This window comes from Microcebus murinus, chromosome 14, assembly GCF_040939455.1.
Source record: "Microcebus murinus isolate Inina chromosome 14, M.murinus_Inina_mat1.0, whole genome shotgun sequence".
In the NCBI taxonomy this organism is placed as follows: Eukaryota; Metazoa; Chordata; class Mammalia; order Primates; family Cheirogaleidae; genus Microcebus; species Microcebus murinus.
Genome location: NC_134117.1, coordinates 7232371 through 7253924, shown reverse-complemented (window position 1 = coordinate 7253924; position 21554 = coordinate 7232371). Strand labels below are relative to the sequence as shown.

The 21554-nt window shown below is 51.7% G+C and overlaps 1 protein-coding gene across 1 annotated transcript in view; it reads right to left on the bottom strand.

The window, feature by feature from the left end:
- Positions 1 to 15972, bottom strand: part of CPXM2 (carboxypeptidase X, M14 family member 2) — a 105072-nt gene extending 89100 nt beyond the window's left edge. Inside the window, exons 1-2 of the mRNA XM_020280759.2 lie at positions 15520 to 15972; positions 5000 to 5098 (exon numbers count right to left, since the gene is read on the bottom strand). Coding sequence (XP_020136348.2) covers positions 5000 to 5098; positions 15520 to 15811 — 391 coding nt within the window. The 5' untranslated portion in view covers positions 15812 to 15972. The remainder of the gene's footprint in view (positions 1 to 4999; positions 5099 to 15519) is intronic.
- Between the last annotated feature and the right edge of the window lie 5582 nt (positions 15973 to 21554).

Sequence of the window (21554 nt, the reverse complement as noted above, 5' to 3'; positions counted from 1 at the left end):
TCCAGCCTCCCAGAAGAGTTCACACTGTCCGCGCCGCAGTTAAGCTGTCCCCCTGCGGAGGCTGGGAGCTGCAGGGGCAGTGATGAGTGCTCAGCCTTGAGTTCCCAATGCCAGCCTATGTTTCCCCAAACTATGGATGAACGCGCACGATGACCCGATATCGCTGATAACCCATGTCTGCGTCGTCACGGAAAACTGATATTGTGTTCTTTATACATTGCTTATAGAGCCCGAGAAAGGAATTATTGGTTCAAAAGGGCATTTCTCAGACCTTAAATCATTTGCTTTTTATCATCCTCATGAATTTTTCTATGCCCCATGTACCACCTGCACTAGTATTCACTTCATATTTTTGTTTAAGTCAAATTATTTTAATGAAACTTTGTTAGTGTAAAAGGAAAACTTATCACTAGAAGATAACATAGGAAAATATCTTCGTAACCTTGGGGCAGAAAACAAAATTTAATGTGAAACAAAAAGTACTGACCACAACATAAAATACTGATGATTGGTTTATATTAAACTTAAGAGCATGTTATTCAAAAGACAGTGTTGCTAGAGTGAAAGGTGAGCCAAGGAGAGGGAGAAGATATCTGCTGTGCATCTATCCAGCACAGCACCACGTCCAGAGCATTTTTTAAGAAAAGCAAACAAACAAAAAACCCTCCAATAAACCAATAAGGAAAACAACGAGCAAAAGACCTAAGTAGGTATTCACAAAAGAAGTTATCCTAGTGGCAATCAGTCATTAATTATCAGGAAAATGCAAATTAAGAGCTCAATGAGATATCAGTATACATCCACCAATATGAATAAAATTAAAGACTGACAATATCAAATGCTGATGAGGAAGTGAAGCAACTGAAACTCTCATTCGCTGCTACTAGGAGTGTTAATTGGTACAATCAATTTGGAAAAATCTCTAGAGCACTTATTAAATACTCATACCCTATGATCCAGCAATTCTTCTGGGTCTACACCCAACAGAAATGCATTCATACATACACCAAAAGACAGATGCGAGAATGATCCTAACAACACCACTTTTAATAGCCAAAAACTGGAAACAACCCGAATGCCCATCAATATGAGAATGAATAAATAGTTCGCGGTATAATTATGCAATGGAATACTATAAATCAATATAGCACGGTATACCACACTGCATACAACAATGTGCGTGAATTTCATAAATACAGTATTGAGCAAAAGAAGTCAGACACAAGAGTGTACCAAGTATGTTCCCAAGAATTTTATTAAGTTCAAAAACAGGCAAAAGTAGTCTCTGACGATGTTTGTCTTTGAGGAGCAGGGGTAGTAGTTACTGGCTGGGAGCAGGAGGGAGGCTTGAAATTGACACCTTAGAAGGGCAAAAATATGTGAAAGACAAAAGACTGCTAGAACCTGGCACGGGCCCGTGCTAGGGGATCTGCATGTCCACCTGGTCACCAGTGGTAGATCTGAGAAAAGGCTTGACTGCCCCTCCTGGGGAAACTTTGGCTGGGGCTTGCCTCAGTCAAAGAAGAGTAGAGAACACACTAACGTGCAGTCTCTGAGGGACAAAAATGCCACAAGCAGAACCTAAAAAGAGGTACACCATCCGAAAGACTTAGAGAAATAATGTCACTTTAAAAGAGATTGGATGTAGTAGTCAGGAAAATATTTTATCCAGAAACTGTTCATCCTAAATATGTAATCCAAGAGACGTGGCTTCCACAGCCACGAAAAACAATGCTGAAGTAAAAAAAATAGATAAATAATAAATAAATACATAGAAAAATATTTAAAATAAGCCCAAATATCAAGAAAACTAAAAATGCAAAGCCACAACTAAAAACCACAAGGAAAGATCTATTCTTTTTGAACTGGGGTCTTTATAGATGGAGAATAGGAAAATCAATTAAAAATCCCAGCACTCAGCCGGGCGCGGTGGCTCACGCCTGTAATCCTAGCACTCTGGGAGGCTGAGGCGGGCGGATTGCTCGAGGTCAGGAGTTCGAAACCAGCCTGAGCAAGAGCAAGACCCCGTCTCTACTATAAATAGAAAGAAATTAATTGGCCAACTAATATATATAAAAAAAATTAGCCGGGCATGGTGGCGCATGCCTGTAGTCCCAGCTACTCGGGAGGCTGAGGCAGCAGGATTGCTTGAGCCCAGGAGTTTGAGGTTGCTGTGAGCTAGGCTGACGCCACGGCACTCACTCTAGCCTGGGCAACAAGCGAGACTCTGTCTCAAAAAAAAAAAATATTTAAAAAAATCCCAGCACTCTGGGGCATTAACTGGGGCATTAAAAATCCCAGCACGATCGGCATTAACTTCCCAGGCCCCTGTAGAGCAGCTGGGCTCCGCCAGGTGGCCCTGGGCTGCAGGTTGGGCCCTGTCTGTTCCGCTCATGGCTCAGCCCCCCTGGACCAGTGGTCTAGGGGCACATCATTCTCGTGGAGACGGCAGAGGCCCACAAGGCAAAGGAAACAAGCAAAGCCTCAGCTCAGAACGAGCACATGGCCCCTTCACCTTAGTCTGTTGGCCTCAACAAGGCACATGGGCCAGCCCAAAGCCAAGGGACTTTCGCCTGTTGCAAAGGGAAGGGAAAAGTTATTAATACATGGCAAAGGGTGTGGGCATGGGGAAAGGTGAAGAATTAGAGCAACGACTCAAGCGACTTCATAAACTGTTAGGGAACAACATCGAGAAAGTATGCTGGATGCTTGCCACAGCTGACGCTGCTGCTTAATCACAATGACGGCCATGGACATATCCTGTCCCTTAAAGTGGATGTTCCCCGAGGGCGACTTCCACGTTAGAGACACGTTTTTTAATGCCATCCACTCACACGACACGATGTGGCTAACATCTGCACTGGCCACCACCTTGACTGTGACGTAGTTGGCATCCGTAGCACCCCAGCATTCTTCCACATGTCCCTTGAGGCCCCCAGTGCAACCCCAGGACATGCTAAGAGGCAGATGGACTCAGGGTCCTGAAAATGCCCCAGTGCACATCCGAGGCCCCATGTGCTCAGCCCCTGATGCCAGGCCTACGTTCCTCACTGCTACCCCACCCTGCCACCACACACATCGCCGCCACGGCCACCATCCACACGTCAGGGATCCGCCAGTCGCTTTTGTCCCTAATTGTCCTCAACCCCTCCTTTTTTCCCTTTAGTAGAAGGAAAAATGTCACAGGCTAAAAATGACATCTCGGGCATTCAGTGAATTGGAGCCACGTTAGCTGTCTTTGAGAATAATGACCCTAACCTGACAGAGCTGCGAGTTCAAGGTCAGGGGACACCCCGGGTGGGCCAAGGCAAGGTGGGCTATGCGGAGGGGGTGTGCCATGGCAGAAAAGGGGTCAAGCTCAGACATCAGTGTGTGTGTGTGTATAGAAATGGGCTTCCCCAAATCCTTCTGAAAATGCCTCCCAGAATTTCAACAACATCCAATTCTGGTAACGAAGAACCAACATAATTCAAACCAACCCTCTGCGGAAGCTGCTAAAAAAATCTGGACAAAATATGTTTTCAAATATGTGTGAAAGCATTTAAGAATGAACAAGACAGTGAACAACTACCAGGCTCAGAGCTGATGGCAGCAAGAACCCAGAGAGGTGAGGTCAACACTCAAAGCCATGTGGCATTTGTGATCCTAAGGAAACAGCTGGTGCCGTGTCAGCCTGCTCGCGCAAGAGCACAAAAAGTCGACGTCCAAGGCCGCTCCAGGTGGGAGTCCCGTTGCCCCCGCTCGGGTGAGCTGTCAAAGGACCACACCGTCAGGGTGAGTCAGCACAAAACACAGCCCAGCACCACACTGCGTGCATACCCTCTCCCAAACATACGGAATCCTCTCGAGGGGCGAGGGGCACGGCTTTAAGACGGAATGTGCTTCACATTGGGTGAGTGACGGCAAAAGTTCACTGCTGTTGACTCTGCCTGTGTTTTAGCAGGTGCTTTAGTCACCTCTGTGATTCTTTTGGTGGCGAACTCTCGGTTAGAAGCGCAGCCTCATTCATTACTTTCTGCCTAAGGAAACATGCGGTCCCTCTGTGACAACCAGTCCGTTACCCGGCTTAAGGCTCGCATGTCAGCGGAAAACGAGTGCTGCCTCGGCAGATGCGAATTTGTGAAATGCACTGTTTATTTTGAGCAGCCCATATTGCAAAGCAAAAAGTCCAGAATGAGAAAATCTTGGGTTCAGATCCCTGTTGTGCTGCTTACAAGCTGCATGATCCTAGGCAATTTGCCCGCTTACCAAGTCATTTTCCTCGTCTGTAAGATATGGATGATAATAATAATAATACCCACAGTACCACAATCATAATACCCACTCAGAGGGGCCCTGGGAGATGTCAAATATTGGGCCAAGTGCCTGACAACTACACAAGTGCTCAATAAGTGGCTGCTATTACTAATATTAGCAGAAATGTGATCCTGGACACCACAGGTTAGAATAATAAAGACACAGTAATAGTAATAGCCATAGCTAGTAGGCCAGAGCTTATTCATGAGTCTAGAACTAATACCTTTGAACATTCTAAGGTAGGCAGGTAAAGGACCAATATGTTCACATGACCGCAAGACAGCAGGCCTAGCACTGCGTATTTTGAAAGCAGAAGACTTGATCTTTGACCCCAGAGGCTTCTGGGCTGGGATGGGACGTAAGAAATGCACACCAAGGCTGTGGGCAGCTAAGAGTTCCCATAAGAAAGGAAACGAGGTTGTCTTCAAAGAGGGAGAGGAAGGGAAAACAACGAGGAGCTCCAGGAAATTCAGAAATGACTTTAGTCGAATCAGTCAGGGAAATCCGGCTGTGAGGTCTGACGCGCTGCAGATGCTGGGGGAGGTTCTCACCCCCGCACGACGGATAAGAATAGACAGCAGCCCCCAGGCAGCCCCACGCCGGGGAATCTGCAGTCGGGCTGCTACACCAGGGCCTGCACCCTCCCGCCCTCCCAGGACAGGTGACAGGACTGTGGCAGGGGCTCTCTGGGAGCCTCACTTACTCTCTCTGACATCTTCATGGGCCACAGGGACATTGTGATCATCGTTGGCAGCCTTCTCCAAGCTCTTGGTTCTCATGCCTTTTCTGTTGCTTTTTTTACCTAAAAAGGGAGAGAAAGAGACGCCTTTACTTCTACATATGTCAGGGAAAGCTCAGGATGCCGAGAATTCAACCATCCTCCCCACAAAGCAGCCATCTCCCCCTCTGTTCCCCTGACCCCAAAGATGGTGCCTTGGACTCTAAGGCAGGTGTCCTCAAACCACGGCCCACATGCGGCCTGCCGGGTGTTTTTGCCGCCACTGCCTGTCCTGCTTAGCAGCTGACTGGTCCCGGGCCCACAGTGCGCATGTGTGGAACGTGCACCGCACTCTCCAACAGCCCTCCGGCGGTCTGAGGGACAGTGAACTGGCCCCCTGTTTAAAAAGTTTGAGGACCCCTGCTCTAAGGGGTCTCTGGTTAAAGGAAAGGAAGCACGTTATTGTAAACACCTAGGAAAATAAACACTCCTAATAAACACTCCTAATAAATGGACACCTGTGCAAGTTGTCGCCACTGTGAGATTGCAGAACGCTTCGCAAGGTACATCTGACCCTGACTGGGGCCCAGGGATATCGTACATAATTGCTGGACCAGGACGTGGAAGTCCAGAGCTAGCATTTTGCAGCATGCTGGGCTCCTCCCACCCCACTCTCCAAGGCCCTGCTTGGCCCCTGTGTGTGATGATGCTGCCCCCAGTTGGAGAGCCTCCTGCCTGGACACTCCCGCTGATCTGACCTCCCAGCTGCTTCTCACCCTGTGCTTCCCTCTCTCTGCTCCAGCAACACTGGCCTCCTTGCAGCCCTCAGTCATGCTTCCTCCCCACCACCGTGCTGCACTTGCTGCTCCTCTTCCTGAGTTCCCTTCCCTTCACTCCCGAGCTGATTAAAGCTAATGAGCTCCAGCAGAGCCTGTAAATCTCAGCTCAGGCATCACCTCCTTAAACTGGCCTTCCTGACCTCCCCGCCAGAACCAAACCCTCCTTTGATGGGCTCTAATAACACCTGTCTTGGGCCAAGTTGCCTCTAAGCAGAGCCTGATGCAGGGGTTTGGGTGCACGTGATGCATCAAGGGAGGGAGGGAGAGAGGGTGGAAAGGAGCATGAGGCTGCCCCCACTCGAAACAAAGGGCTGCCGTGGCTACTGCACTTGGCCTCTGGCTACAGACTGACCAATTGGGGGATGGGAGACGCAGCCTCCCCAGGGCACTTTTGCAGAGGTGGGAGCAGCGGTGGGCCACCCATGGCTGAGACTCTCCGCAGCTGGAAGACAGGTGTGCCTGCGGGAAAGGACACCTGGGCAGGGCATGGGCAGCCCCGCCCCTGCTCTGCTCGCCCGTCCAGCGTCTGTTCCTGAGCATAGGGACTGCGTCCGGCTGTGCTCACGGCTCTGTCTCCAGAGCCTGGGACAGGAGGGGTGTCACGAAGGAATGAACAAACGAACAGACCAGCAAGGCAGTGGGCGACCAGACAAAGACAGGAGGTGGGCAGGTCTGTGGGGTCGATTTGGATTTTGAAGACCAAGTTGAAATACCAAAAACAGCTAGTGGATTGTGCCAATTAACAAATCATTTCAGATTAATCTGCAGTCATTCCCCCCAGAAAGTATACTTATTAAGAAAACCATAAATCTTCAAGAAATTCAAGGGGTCTATTGGGTTCACCCAAGAGAAATCTTTTTGTTATGTTCTGGGGTGATGGCTGCTGGAAATATCTTTCATTTTTCTTATAAGCTGAAAAAAACCCACAAAATTAAGTGTCCTGATTAGGGTCTACAGGCCGATACAGCAAAGCTTTCAGACAAGCCAGGGGAGAAAGGCTGACCCGAAGACCTGGCATGTCCACACCTGCCCTGACGCCATGTCCATGTGGCCCATTTCTGTGGGCAGGAATGTCACAGCCAGCAGGAAACCCATCAAAGGCCACCTCCAAAAGAGCCTGGTGGAGGTCTGTAAAGACCTTAGCTGTTTGGCAAAATAGGTGGCATAACTTTTGATAACGCCTAGTCTGATTTGGCAGAAAGATAAGATGTTTTACAAAAAAAAAAAAAAATGTGTAGACTACCTGAGGAAAAAGCCAAAGTTCTGGGAAAGAACATTCCATTCCAGCCCTCCCCAGAAGTCAGCATTCATGGCAAGCCTTCTCTTTGTCAGGGCAGCCTCTCTGGAGCCTCCAAGAGGGGTAAGCAGGGAGAAGGAGAGCCAGAGAGCATGGCCCAGGTAGCGCCCCAACACAATGCTCCAGGTAGCACCCCACCACCACAGCCCAGGTAGCACCCCAACACCACAGCCCAGGTAGCACCCCCAACACCAAGGCCCAGGTAGCACCCCAACACCATGGCCCAGGAGGCACCCCAACACCAAGGCCCAGGTAGCACCCCAACATCATGGCCCAGGTAGCACCCCAACACAACACCCCAGGTAGCACCCCAACACCAAGGCCCAGGTAGCACCCCAACACCATGGCCCAGGAGGCACCCCAACACCAAAGCCCAGGTAGCACCCCAACATCATGGCCCAGGTAGCACCACAACACAATGCCCCAGGTAGCACCCCAACACCATGGCCCAGGTAGCACCACAACACAATGCCCCAGGTAGCACCCCAACACCATGGCCCAGGTAGCACCTCAACACCATGCCTCAGGTAGCACCCCAACAACATGGCCCACATAGCACCCCAACAACACAGCCCAGGTAATACCCCAGGTAGCACCCCAACACCATAGCCCAGGTAGCACCCCAACACCATGCCCAGGTAGCACCCTGACACCATAGCCCAGGTAGCACCCCAACACCATGGCCCAGGAAACACCCCAGCACTACACCATATACAGATCCAGGCCATGAGGAAGCCCAGCCCTGCTCAGCTCTGCGACCCAGTAAAGGTACAGATGTCGGCAAATGTCCCACTACCCAGGAGAGCTTGACCCCCTAGGGGCCAACATGTGGGGAACAGACTTCCCCAAGGGTGGGACAAATGGCGCCTGACCTGCAGCGTCTCTGAACACAGACAGGTCTATCTTCTCACCGTGAATACTGCCATCAAGCCACATGCCACAAAGCACTACTACAGCTGCTGGAAGAGTGACAGCTGATGTGTGTAGTGTGATTCACAGTTTACGAGGCATTTTCACATCGATCTAACATCCAGTCTTGGCAAGCACCACTGAGGGCAGGAAGTTCCTTATGGGGACCATGTACAGGTGCACGGAGGCTCAGAGGGGAGAAGAGACCTGCCCAAGGTCGCCAACAGAGCCAGGAGGGGACAGGGCTAGAGACGGCCTCCAAATCCGGGCCCTTCCCAGACTGCACATAGCCCCCCACCGTCCCCTCCGCAGCCCCTCCCTCTCTTCCGACGAGAAAGGCTGCATATGGTCGCACAGACGAAAGGAGAAAGTCAAGTGGCAGGAGCGCCCGGAGGAGCCGGAACCAAATCGACATCTCCATCTGGGCCGCGTGACAAAACAGAATTCCTTAAAAGTGGCAAACTGAATGCAGGCCACATGTTCTATTCTGGTCCCCAGTGGTAAATATAATTCTTGGCTAATAGAAAACTATTTTTTCCCTTCTCTATACAAAGAGCTTACAGCAGCAACCCCCAGAAACTCCCCAAAAAAATGCTTTGCTGCATTTGTGCATTTCCCCCAGGAAATTCCCGTCAAGCAGGCCGTGCATTCCCTCTTTTGCAGGACTCTGCCCAGGGCTCTGAGGGCCTTGCCTGCTTCTGGTTAAGGAACTCACATCAGGAGGAAAAAAACAACCAAATGTGTTCTCAGGAGCTCCCCAGAAATGCAGCCTCACGGCCTCGGGACAGACGATAACCACAGCTTCCTGCTCACCGCAAACACAAGAGGATCTCCCGGGGACCCTCGCGCAGGGAGAGGCAGGACGAGGCAGGGCGACTCGCAGGTGAAAGCCTAAACGAAAGCAGTTAGAAACGCCTGCTCCATGTTATGTTAGCAAGGAAAGGGCCACCACATGAGCAGGAACCACCTGTGCCCTCATCCAATTCTGGGACAGTCAGCTCCCAGAGGAGCAAGGATCCTGAGCAACCAGGTGGATCAATTAAGCAATCAATCAATCAATCAAAATCCACCCCACCATCCCTCTCCACTGTGCCTTCTCTGGGCAGCTGGCCTGGCCAGCCCTCGCCTGCTCTGGGCCAGATGTTCCTATGGAGGACACGGCCTCCATCAGACCCGAGGCCTGAGGGACCAGCAGGTCAGCTAGTGCCACAGTGCCTTAGTGGCCACCACTCCCACCCTCCTGCAGCCAGCAGCCGCTTTCCTGTTTTGCACCCAAATAGAGTCCTTTGCCTGGAAGAGACACCTGGTAACGAGGCAGGTGGGCATGAGCCTGCACCGTGCAGGGCACTGTTTGTATCTGCCAGTCCCAGTTGGGGTTCTGCTTGGAAACAGAGCCCGAGACAAGAAGGTCTTGGGCACAGCACTGTATCTGGGCGAGGATTTCACATAGCACCAGTGAAAAGGCAAAAGGCGTGAGAAAGAGGAAAGAAAGCACCAATAACCTAGGCTGCGGCGTCTGGCAGGACCCACGGGGACTTGACCTGGCTGGGGCGCCCAAGGAACTGGCGGGAAGGTGCCTCTGAGCTGCCCTCCAGAGGGTGGGAGGCTGGGCATTGACCCATCTCACGGCACACCTGCCTGGGACACTTGGGTTATTGTTGTTCCTGTGCCACAGACAGGAAGTGAGGCTTGGAGAAGTCACACGAGCCTGTGAATGGCAGAGCCAGACTTTGACCCCAGCTCTCTCTGAATCCTGAACAAACTTAATGTGGATCATGCACACGTGTCCAGCAAAGATCAGGTATTCCATACAAATCTCTGACATCAGAGCCTTAAATAACATTTGAAGGTGTTTTGTGCCATGCCAACCATCCCGTGATGCCCAACGAGTAGCCAGCTGGCTGCCAGCCAGATGTGGACGCAGCCCTTCCATGTGGCCAGCCAAAGAAACCCTGATTTCATGAGTCTTGTGGTCCCAGAGCAGCAGCTGCAGTGGCCAGGGCCCAGAGGGCCACAGAGGGCAAAGCCATTGCTGGTAGCATCAAGCCTGAGAGCTCAGGCTCCCTGGCCCCCCAGGGACATCCAGAGCAGACCCCCACCTCAAAAATCCAAGCTCCAGAGACCTGGCTGCCATTGTCCCCCACTAAAGGCATCAACCCCTGTGAGATCCGCAGGCACGGGCACTTGGGGCACAGAGGAAACCCGGTGGCTATTTTTAAGGACCACAGCATCCAAGCCCTACATGTGGGTGTGTCCTCCTTTATTATCCATGCACGAGCCCTGGTTTCTAGAGCCGTGGGCACAGTCAGGAGGGAATGTGCCAGAATTAGTAGTTGACTTTGGAAAGCATTCTGGAAAGGGAGGTGGTGTCTTAGAAAGCCACTTGCTAATGTACAGGAAACAACGTCCTTTCCCTTGGAATTTTGTAGGGAGTCTACCTGGATAAAACACTTTGGATTTAACTCTTAAAGTGACCATATAATCTGGCATTAAGGATTTCTTATTAACTGTTTTGGTGTGCTAATAGCATTGTACTTGTTTTTAGAAATATGTATTGAAATATTTACAACACATTCTCCTAATCCTCACACTCCAGCTTTGCCCAAGAGAAGACATTTCCATCCAAAAGTCAAACACTGCAAAACACTCTGAAAAGAGATGAAGCAAAGCTTAAATGTGAAGCCCTTTCCACCAACTGGTTTGCAGCACACACAACAGAAAGGGCTTTGTTTACAACCAAATATGCTCAAATAACAACTCTTTGGTGATTTTCCCCCACCACTGGAGCATAACACTGTACAAAATGCAAACCCAATGATTCCAGGCACAGACATGCAAACAAACGTGGCTTGATGCCCACCCTGCAAATTCCGTGGGCTCGGACTATGGCCGGGATGCGGGTTTGGGCATAATCTAACAGTGGTGCATTCTTGCCATGCTTGAAGTAAGCAGTGAACAAAGGACCAAGAGAAACCCAAATTTAAAGGCCATATATCCAAGCCTACTTCTAACCCAATGTGCAATGAAAGCAGAAGGAAAAAAAAATCCTCAAATCACTTATTCAAATCAATAATTCAGTTTATTATTTTGTTTGTTTGTTACTGCCAAGTGGGAGCGAAAAGGTGAGTTATATAGCTATGGTTTATTTCTCAGTTCTATATTTTTCTCCAAAAAGAGCGTGGCTACAAACCAAGGCCATCAATGTGGAAATGGCATGCAAAGTAAGTATACCCCAAATCTACCTGCATGCCCAAAATGTGGCCCATTACTAATCCTTAACCCTGGCATGATAAAAACTGGAGACCTGAGACTCACTCCTGGGCTACAATCATTCCAACTGCAGAGACCTAGAAACTGTAGAATTCAACTAGAAACAGCTGAAAAACTGGAATTAGAGAGAAACACGTTGTCAGGTCCATATGAGGAAAAGCATTCTAGCAATCAGCACTATTCATCCAATGAATGGTGAGATTCCCTCCACAGAAGTGTGTGAACAGAGGTCGGGCTGCTCACTGTCGGAAGCTTGCCATGAACAAGAACTTACCCTCAGTGACCACGTAGGTTCCGTTAAGCTCTAAAATTCTGGGATGAACTAATGTTTACAGTGAGGACCTCAGAAATTATATGAAACCAAAGTCCCAATTCAACCTCAGAAAAAGATCCTACAGTTCCATATCCTATTGTTGGTGGTAGTTCCACAAATCTGTACGTGCAATAAAACTGCAGAGAGCACGCATATGAATGCAAGTAAAAACTGGTAAAATATGAATAAGGTATGTCATCTAGTTAACAGGATTGCACCATAGTCGATTACCTGGTTTTGATACTACATATAGCAGTGATTCTCAGCCCCCTGGGCATATTTGGCAATGTTTGCAGACAGGTTTGGTTATAACAATGGCATGGAAGGTACAAGTGGAATCCAGTTGGGTTGCTGTCCTGTGCATTGTAGGATGACCTGGTCTTGACCCACAGGATGCTACTAACGTCCCACAATGCACAGGACAACAACTGCCTTGTTCCCCCATCAGCACACACATACATACACAAGTGGCTCCAAATGTCAATACTGCCAAGGTTGAGAAACCCTGCACTATAACTATCTGAGACATTGTCACTGGGGAAGCTAGATGATAGGTACATGGGACTTCACTGTACTACTTTTGCAATTTCCTGTAAGTCCATAATTATTGCAAAACAGACACCTACATGAATGTTTTTAAAGATTTCATTCCATTCAGTATATCAGGGCTCCACTTCTCTGGAAATCTGTCAGCCATGCATGGAAAATGCAATACTCTCAATTAACAAAAGGATTCAGCTCTCTAAGCCACATCAATGAATGGCAGCATGTGATGTCCAGTGGGCATTTCTTTGGTGATTTGCTTTCCACCTTCCCTTGAACCCCACCTCTATGAAAGACAAAGGCTATCTGGAAAATATTTTATCACCTGCAAAGATGAAGCACACGATAGACTTTTTAAATAGTTATATATACTTTACATCCTTATGCATCTCTAAATCTAACCTCTTATTTGCACCCCAGTGCCTAGACAGCGCTTATGCGTAGCATGCACCATGCACCCTCAGTGACCTCAGTGAAGCAAAGGACACAAGTTTGCATCAAACACTCCCAGCCATGGCCCAGTGTTCCTTCCTCCCTAAGTGCCTCCCTAAGACATCATGACCACCTGCTTACAAAACGGACCAATGCAGAAACTAACGAGCAGTGCACAGACTAAGCCACCACTTAGCGTGGGAAAAAGTAATTTTCTCCTAGTGCGGTTCACTGTACAAAACTATCACTGACTTCCCTAATGAAGGTCATTCTTAAATGTCTCCCCTACTTCCCCACTTGGGGTCCAGAGCAGTGGGTTCCTCTGACCAAATGCCAAACAACAACAACAAAAAAAAGACAGTTAAAAGTATAAGAAAAATGTCACACTTGGCTTGTCACAGTTAAGGCAGCTCTAAAAAGCCCCACGCATAATTGCGGCTGAACAGCGGCAGGCCTGGAGGCAGAGGCAGCTCCCCAACAAGGCCGCTGATCTGAGCCTCTAGAATTTCCAAGAGCCTGTTGTTCCTTTGGGGTTTGACAATCCATGTGAATGCCAGAGGCTGGCAGGACTGGGCAGCTCATTTCCTTCAGGGGCAGAGGCTATTCACTGGGAATAAACCGGCTTCCTCACTCCACAGCCCATTTCTACCTGCAAGATGATCTTCCAGAAGCAAACAACCTTCTTGCAAATGAGGCTGCACTCTGATTTCTCCTTCAGAGACCCCAGTCCAAGGCTGGCAAGTGCTGGTGCCGAAAGGACTAAGGAGAGTCACCTCCCCGTTGTACCATCTGAGTCTGCAGACACATCAGCCTGTGGACACTGCTGAGGCCAGGCCATGACTTTCTGAGCCGTTTTCTGTAGGCAAAGAAAGCTATCTTGGGAATGATGCCTGGCCACCAGCCAGAGTCCCCAGGACAATAAAGCTGACTCTCTTGTCGGGCCTTCAACATCATCTCCGCTGGGAAGCAGGGCCCAAGCCCCCAGACCAGGTGAGCTCCCTGCGTATTCATCTCATTAACACCCCACACTTCTGTGCAACCCTAATGACTTTCTCAAAGTCCCCTACCTGCTATGAGTTCCATGAGGGCGGGGCCAGGGCCGTCTTGCTCTCTCCATCCGAGGACCTCACCCAGACGATGGCGCTAAGCAGGCTCTCGGTAACCAGCTGCGGAGTGAACGAAGGTTCACAGGACCAGCACAGCCCTAAGCTAGCAGGCACCCCGGAAGCTGCTGGTGAAAGGCCTTTATAGCAAGTGACAAAGTGAGGCTCCCGTCTTCCTGTTCACAGATGCCACAGCTGCAGTTCAGGAAGCTGAGCCATGAGCCCTCAACCTGGGTGTCAGGCACAGTCTTCACACCCCAATCTGGGGCTTCTCCCAGTTTTCCTCCGGCCACCACCCCAGTGACTCCCAGAACCCAACACATGCGTCTACCTCCCACCCCACCCTGCCATGCACAGCGCTGGGCTAAACACAGGCCAGACCCTACAAAACAAGAATACATGCAGATTTGGTTTGAACTACCAAGCCAAAAAGGCCTCGAAGTGAAAAACACAGGAGAAAGGCTTTCAAATCTCCCAAGCCAGCAAGTGACACCCAACAAGTTACTTAAACTGTCTGAGCCTCAGGCTCCTCATCAGGAAAACAAGAACACCCACCCTCCAGGGCCACAGAGAGGAGTAAATGAGATGATCGAACATAAAGCTCCCAACAGTCACGGCGACATCCTACAGATATGAGTGTCTCTTCCCACTCTTACTCCTGTGGTTGAACCACCGTGGCCCTTATACACCTTAATCCCCATAACTCCTCCTGAAACACTGGAAATTCTGGCTGGTTCTGTTCAGGGCTGTTTTACAACTCACAGAAATGCCTGCAGATTCCAAGTTGCCCACAGACTGAAACACAACAAGGCTCCGTGCATAAGCAAAGGGGGGTGCGCAGATGGGCCCACCCTTTCAAGAGTTCTGGGGCCCCACCCCCACCACCGTCCTGCCTGCTGACTTTCATGAGCGGTTTATCCTAACAAAGAGGATGCGTTCTGTGCCTGAGCTCTCTCACGGTGGTACATAAAAAATCTCCTTTCTGGAAGGCCACTGCAAGGCAGGAGAATTTGGCCACAATCCAGCTCGCTCCCCACTCTTGCAATACTAGACCTGCAGCCCCCTGCAAGCGGAGCAAAGAACCCTTGGAACAACTAATACAAAAGCACACTTCCCAAGGCGTGTAGCAGCCCCAGCAGAAGTAGTTTGTCCATGGCAGGCCTGGCAGAGACTGAGGACCAATTTGAGAATCGCATGAGGGTGGATAGAAGTCTGCCCTCTCCACAGCTATGGGGTCTGGGCTGCAGCAGAAATCAGGCATGGCTCCCCTCACCCCCTCACTGAGCCATCCAGCTCAGCAGGGAAGAGGATTCAAGGGACCCCCTGCAGGTGGAGGGGGCGCTGAGGGGACCCAGGTTGGGTAAAGGCCCACTCAGAGCTCTCCCAGGAAGGCTGTCTGCCAAAACAGGCCGGCCATTCACACCACCAAGTGGAAAATTCACTCTCAAGAAAGCGCCCCAAGAAGACTGAAGAAGTGTGCGGAGAAGGAAAGTTTTCTGCAGAGAGCTCCTTTCCCCAGGGGCTTTCAAGCTGGGGCAGAGAGAGGGCTCCCTTGGCAGCTTCCCAACCGCACAGCTCCGTCTCTACAGGCAGGGAGAGCCCGAGCTGGGAAGTGGGTCACAGTCAAGCTCTGGGGAGCTGAGGGGAGCGGGCGGGAAGTGCAGGTGCGGTCTCTGCGAGGCTGTGGCGGCGCACTGGGGCTCGCTCTAACCAGACTGGCAGGCAGGGAAGCCAGCTGTCCCAGTGGGGCACGCGACCACGGGCGGCGTCGCCTTGGGCTGCCCTGCCCAGAAAGTTACCTGGCGGGGGCGTCTCCAGAGCCAGCTTTTCTCTCTTGGGAGCTTTCTTTGGCTTGGTGGCCCTTTTGGGCGTCCTGGGCTGCGGAGGCTGCGGCTCCCGCTCCCCCGCCCCAGCCCCCGCGGGCAGCGAAGGCGACAAGGACAAGGGCTCCGGCTCCGGCTTCCGGCTCCAGGTCTCCTGGACGTAGTAGTCCGGGTCCTCGAGGGCTGCGCCCTGGGCTCCGACTCCAGACAGGGCCACCGCCAGGAGCGCCAAGGCCAGCGCCAGCGCGGCGGCCCCCCGGCGGGCCATGCCCGCTCCGCCCTGCGTCGCGGGCAGGGTCACCGGCACCAGGAGCGCCTGGCGGACGGCGGCGCGGGACAGGGGCGCGGAGCACAGCAGCGCGGCTCGCTGGGCGCGGGAGGCGGCCGGCCAGCAGCGTGTGACCGGCCCGCGGGCTGGGCTGGGCTGGGTAGACCGGGCGGGCCGGGCGGGGAGGGGTGCGCAGAGGCGCGGGGCGGGCGCAGGGGGGCCGGCCCCGCCCTTCCTCGTCCCTCTCCTCCCTTTCCCTCCGACCCTTTGCGGGCAACCCTCCCTCCAGGCAGGTGCTGGGGGCAACTCACCCTCCCCACCCCCACCCCCACTGTCTCCAGCCCTCCCCTGCCTTCTGCCCCCAGAACTGGCCAGCATGCTGCCCTGCCAGGCGGCTCTCCCAGGGACTTTAAGGAGTTTCTATCTCAGAAGGAAACTCGGAGGCCTGCTGTTCCATTTCTTCGTTTTACAGGTGGAGAAACAGGACCGAAGGGTCCTAAGGCAAGTTAGAGTCTGAAACTGGCCTCCAGCTATCCCGACCCCTGCCTGGCACTCAGGCAGCGCTGCAGACACGTTCCCCACAGCCCGTTTCAGGAACTGTGAATGGAGAATTCCCGAGGTCCCCAGAGCTCCTTGGAGTAAAGTTTCGTGGGGGCTAGGCCTAGTGACCCTGGAAGAGCCCTGCTCCCATCTGGGGCTGTGACTCTGTTAGACCGTGGGAGAGAGTGGAGTTACCCCAAGGGCTGCCCTCCCAGGAGTCACAAGAGGGCTGGTGGCCCATAAAAGAGCAGGTTCCCGGCCAGAGGCCCTCCAGCTCACCACCTTTTGAGAAAATATCCCCACCCTCGGTCACCTTTGTGTGGGTCCTTTATGTGGGCCCAAGCCCATAGCCCTGTGGCTTCTATTCTCCATGCTGGGATGTTGGGAACCAGGGACGGCACTGGTTTCTATTGCTGCTGACAAACGTAGTGGCTTCAAACACCTATTTATCATCCCACGGCTCTGCAGGTTAGAAGATGCAGATGTTACCCGGCTCAAATCAAGGGATCAGTGGGGCTGGGTTTCTTGGGGGATCCTCTGGCGAAAAATCTGCTTCCAAGCTCACTCAGGGTACTGGCTGAATTCAGTTCCTTGCAGTTGTAGGAGTGGGGTGCAGTTTACTTACTAAGTATCAGCTGAGGCCATACTTCCTCCTGTTGGCCTCCTGCATCCTTCAGTGCTCTCCCCAGGCTTCTCATGGCCTCTCTCAGACCTTGCATGCCGGCCTTAGGCCTCCAGTACTGGCATTCGGGGTCCCTCTCACAGCTTGAAACCTGTTCCCCTCCTGCCACGTCTTTCCTCCTTCCCCTACTTCTAAGGGCTCCTGAGATTAGATGGGCCACCCAGATAATCCAGGATAATCACCCCCTCTTAAGGTGATGACTTTAATCACATCTACAAAGTCCATGTCACCACCTAACCCAACTTATTCACAGGTTCTAGGGTTTTGGGTATAGACAAGTTGTGGGGCTGTTATGCCTACCCCAGGGACAGACTGACACTCAAACCCTGAGTTGGCCTGTCCCTTTCCCAGTCCCTTTGGGCCTGCGGTGTGATCCCAGGATGCCACCGAGCCAAGGACTCTGCAATTCCCTGGGAGTGAAGGGGTGACACTCCTGAGCCCCCACACCATGGGCAGGGCTTGGTCCAGGACAGCTGCCATTCTTGGGCTCGTTTTTGTCTCACTGTCCACACACAGGCCACCCATCAGGCCAGCCTTTAGATCCAGTCTTCTGGGCTCCCAGTGACCACAGCGAAAGGGGGAGGCTGGAGGCTGAGGCAGGTCCCATCTGGGAGGACTAGGAAGCCTTCGACCTGCCTGTCAAATCCCCAGGACATCCCAGGTCCCAGAGCCAGCAGAGGTCTCCCTAGAGAGAGGGGAGGAGGGCCCCTTCCCTGCCCCCCACTCTCCAAGCAAGCCTGAGCTGGGCGCTCCCCCCCCTGAATCCCCATCCACCATCCTCCTTGATCTGTCCCCAGGGCTCACTGGCAGGGCTGTTTCATCTGAAGCCAGGCGCTCCAGACAGTAACACAGGCTCCACTGGCAAAGCAGAAAGCAGCTCCAGCAGCGACCTGCACACCAGTGTCAGCTGCGTGATGCACCAACAAGAGGCTCGCCTGAGGTCCAGGACAGCAGGGGCTGCAAAGTTTGTCCAGGGCCCTGCACCACCTCCATCAGAACCCACGGAGCTTGCCAAACCCGCAGACAGACAGCCAGGCCCCACCCAGACCTACAGAATCTCCCGAGGTGTGAGTTCAAGCATTTGCGTGTCTGAGAAGCTTCTCAAGTGATTCTGACAGTTAATATTTAAGAGTAATCTTCTCCCTCCCACGTTACAGAGGAGCCTGAGGCCCAGCCTCACCCCCGGACGCACAGCAAACCGGTGACGGCCAGGACTAAACCCCGCTCTTCTGCCTTTATCCAATTTTTAAAGTCAGGCAGCATCAATCTTGGTAGCCCCAAACCCGTTAGTTCCAAAAACACTTCCTTCTTTCCGGGCACCTCTTAGGCAAACAAAATAACATACACGTGCACTGAGTGTCTGGTAAGTGACCAGAGTGTCCCACCCAAACGTGGTTCTCAACACATCCCAGGAATCAGGAGATGAGCCCCACTCGTTACTGTTCTCCCTATCAATGCTTGTTTGTTTGTTTTCCCAGAGAGACACATAATTAAAGCAAGCAGAAAACGCAGAACAAGAATTGATTGCGCTGACGCCAATTCTCCCAGACAGCAGCCCATGGCACGGTTCCTAGAGTGTCGTTTGTCTCGCTCGGGCTCCCTGTCTCCGGTGCGGCTCTCCTGGAAGTGTGCGCAGCCCGAGTTCACGAGGTTTAGGAAGGTAGGGTGGCAAAGCTGACCTCATCCTCTTGGTCTGCAAGCCTCCTCCTGCCTCCCAACTCCAGCCTATCTGCCCTGAGGGTCCCGAGTTCCCTGGCTTCTAGCTGCAGACGTGCCCTGTCACCTTTGCCCGCTCCTTCACCTTCTAATATATCCAACAGGTCAGTGAATCCTGTGGCTCTTGTAGCGAGTATTCTTGCATTTGCCTCTTCCTGGGTTCCCGCTGGCAGTCCCAGCCTCGCGTGTCGCTCCGAGCCCCGAGCCCCGTGGCACATGATTGGAACACTTGCTTAGCAGCCCTCCCTGCGTCTGGCCTCTGACCTGCAGTCCAGCCTGACTCAAGGCTGCCAGCTGTGCTCCGCGAAGCACCCATTCACGGTGCCACTGCCCTCCTGAAGAATCCGCGGTGCGCACAATCCCCCGTAAGTCCCTCCCTCTGGGTGAGAGTCCAGGCTCACGCTCTCGCCCAGACAGTTCCCTTCGGGCAGCCATAAGGCGTGGCCTCCTGCACAGCATTTATAAGCCCTTTACAAGCAAGTGATTATTAAAGTCCACTAATTTTGCATCCTCCGCAGAAACCAGCAGAGTATAAGAAAGGCAGAACATTCTCAATAACTCCTTTTACAACACTAATCTTGGCTAGAGTCTTTCCCAGCATCAGCCAAAGAGTATTTATTTCTGGGTCCCTTTTGTTCTCAACCTAATAATGTGTCTAACTCATGTCTGGAACCCTAAGGAAGGGCTGTTAGTGTCTCCCCATAGTGTAGACACCGTGGGGAGAATGGGGACGTGCTGACTCCGCTTGGGTGTTAGGAGGGTGCCGTGGGACCAGACTCTCCAGCTGGTGAGAGGCCAGAGCCAACTGGGCAACCAAAATGGCAGCTCAGGATCCCTCCTGTGGCCTGAGTTGTTAGGAGCCAGGACCCTCAACACCCCTATGACTTGTCCTACGCACGGGCTTCGCCCTGGAAAATTCCTAGGACAAAAACAGCACCCCACCCTCCAGCTATAGCTCCAAAAAGAATGCGTTCCATGACGTGCTGACCACGAAATGCTCCAGGGTGTGCAACTGCAATTGTTCCCGACCACCTGCCAGGTTGGGGTTGAGTAATCAGTCACAAACAGCTTCGATACCAATAAGACGCTGATTGGGGATGATTAGCCCAGACCCAAGCCTCATCGTCACCCCACTCTATTTTTCTGTTTCTACTTCCTTGTTTCTGTATGCTTATAAAACCTACTAAGAATCTAAGTAAAGTAGACCTTGACAACCCTTTGCTTGGTCTCATTCCTTTCTCTCGCCCATCTCTTTTAGGCATGGTCCCCCTTAACCCCCACAAGTAACAGAAGGTCCCGAGGGTTGGGACAAGTGGCACCCAATGTGGGGCACGAGGTACGGACCTTTGTCAGGTGACGCCGCGGTGCGCTCTTTGGCCGAAGGAAACCCTACAGAGACCCTCGTTCTGCCGCTCACAGAGTCGACGGTCTGGTGAGTAAATTTTTTACATTATCATCCCATCAAGATGGGCCATTCATTGTCTAAAGAGGCTGTTTTTATCAAGGATCTCAAGGCCTCACTCAGAGAGAGAGGAATTAGAGTTAAGAAAAAGGACCTAGTAAAGTTTTTTGTGTTCATTGACCGTGCTTGTCCCTGGTTTATTGTTGGTGGACCTGAAATTCACCCACGCAAGTGGCAAAAGGTAGGCAGAGATTTAAACAATTTACTTCTGAATCAAGGCCCAGATGCCGTCCCTGTATCCGTTTTCTCGTACTGGGGACTAATCAGAGATATCGTTGAGGGGGCAGATTCAGACCCCAATAAAAAGCAGCTGCTCTCGGTAGCAGAATTCTGTCTCCTACCGCAGCACCCCATAGACCTCCTTCTTATGCACCCCAGATTTGCGCACCTTCATTAATGCCTCCCCTTACAATGCCCTTGCTTTTGCGTGCCAAAGAAGACTTAAGTCAAAGGGTTACGCAATTAAAAGATGTCTTACAACTTCAAAAAGAGTTTGCTCAGCCTTCCACAGACTTGTCCTCTCTCCAAGATATGCTTAAAGATTCTGTCTTCATTAGCCACCCACGTCATGAGACCGCCCAATCACACGCCACCTTAAATAAAAAATCCTTAAAGTCCTCCCATAAAGCCCTAGCATTCCCGGTAGTTACCCGGTCTAATAGGCGAGGAGACCTTGCCGCCCCTTTTTCGAGCCAGTCCCTGCCCCAAGATTCAGATAATGAGGATACGGAAGGGAGGGAAAGAGAAAGCGAAAGTGATGACCTCCCAGAAGAAACAGACTCAGAGCCCACTGAATTTCGCAGACTAAAGTTCAAAACCTTAAAAGAATTGAATTCTGCCGTTAGGGCGTGTGGGCCCAATGCACCCTTTACCTATTCCCTCCTGGAGGCAGCCTTGGGGGGCGGCTACCTGCTCCCCGGAGAATGGATCAAACTAGTACAGGTGGTCCCTTCTCGCGGGCAGTTCCTCTCTTGGAAGGCCAACTTTCTCGACCACTGTCAGACCACGGCTGCTAATAATTTAAAAAACCCCAATTCTGCATCTTGGACCCTTGAAAAGCTTAGCGGACAGGGGAGATTTGCCACTGAACAGCGCCAAAGGGGACTCCCGATTGGACTTTTGTCCCAGACCGCCACAGCCGCCTTCGGCGCCTGGCGAACACTTCCCTCTAAGGAATCTGTTCTTACTCCCCTGACAAAAATCACCCAGGGAGCTCAAGAGGGCTTTAGTGAATTTGTACATAGGCTTTTAGAATCTGCTGAGAGGACCCTCGGACAGGAGGATGGCGATAATAAACTTATTAAACAGTTAGCCTATGAAAATGCCAACAGCACTTGCAGGGC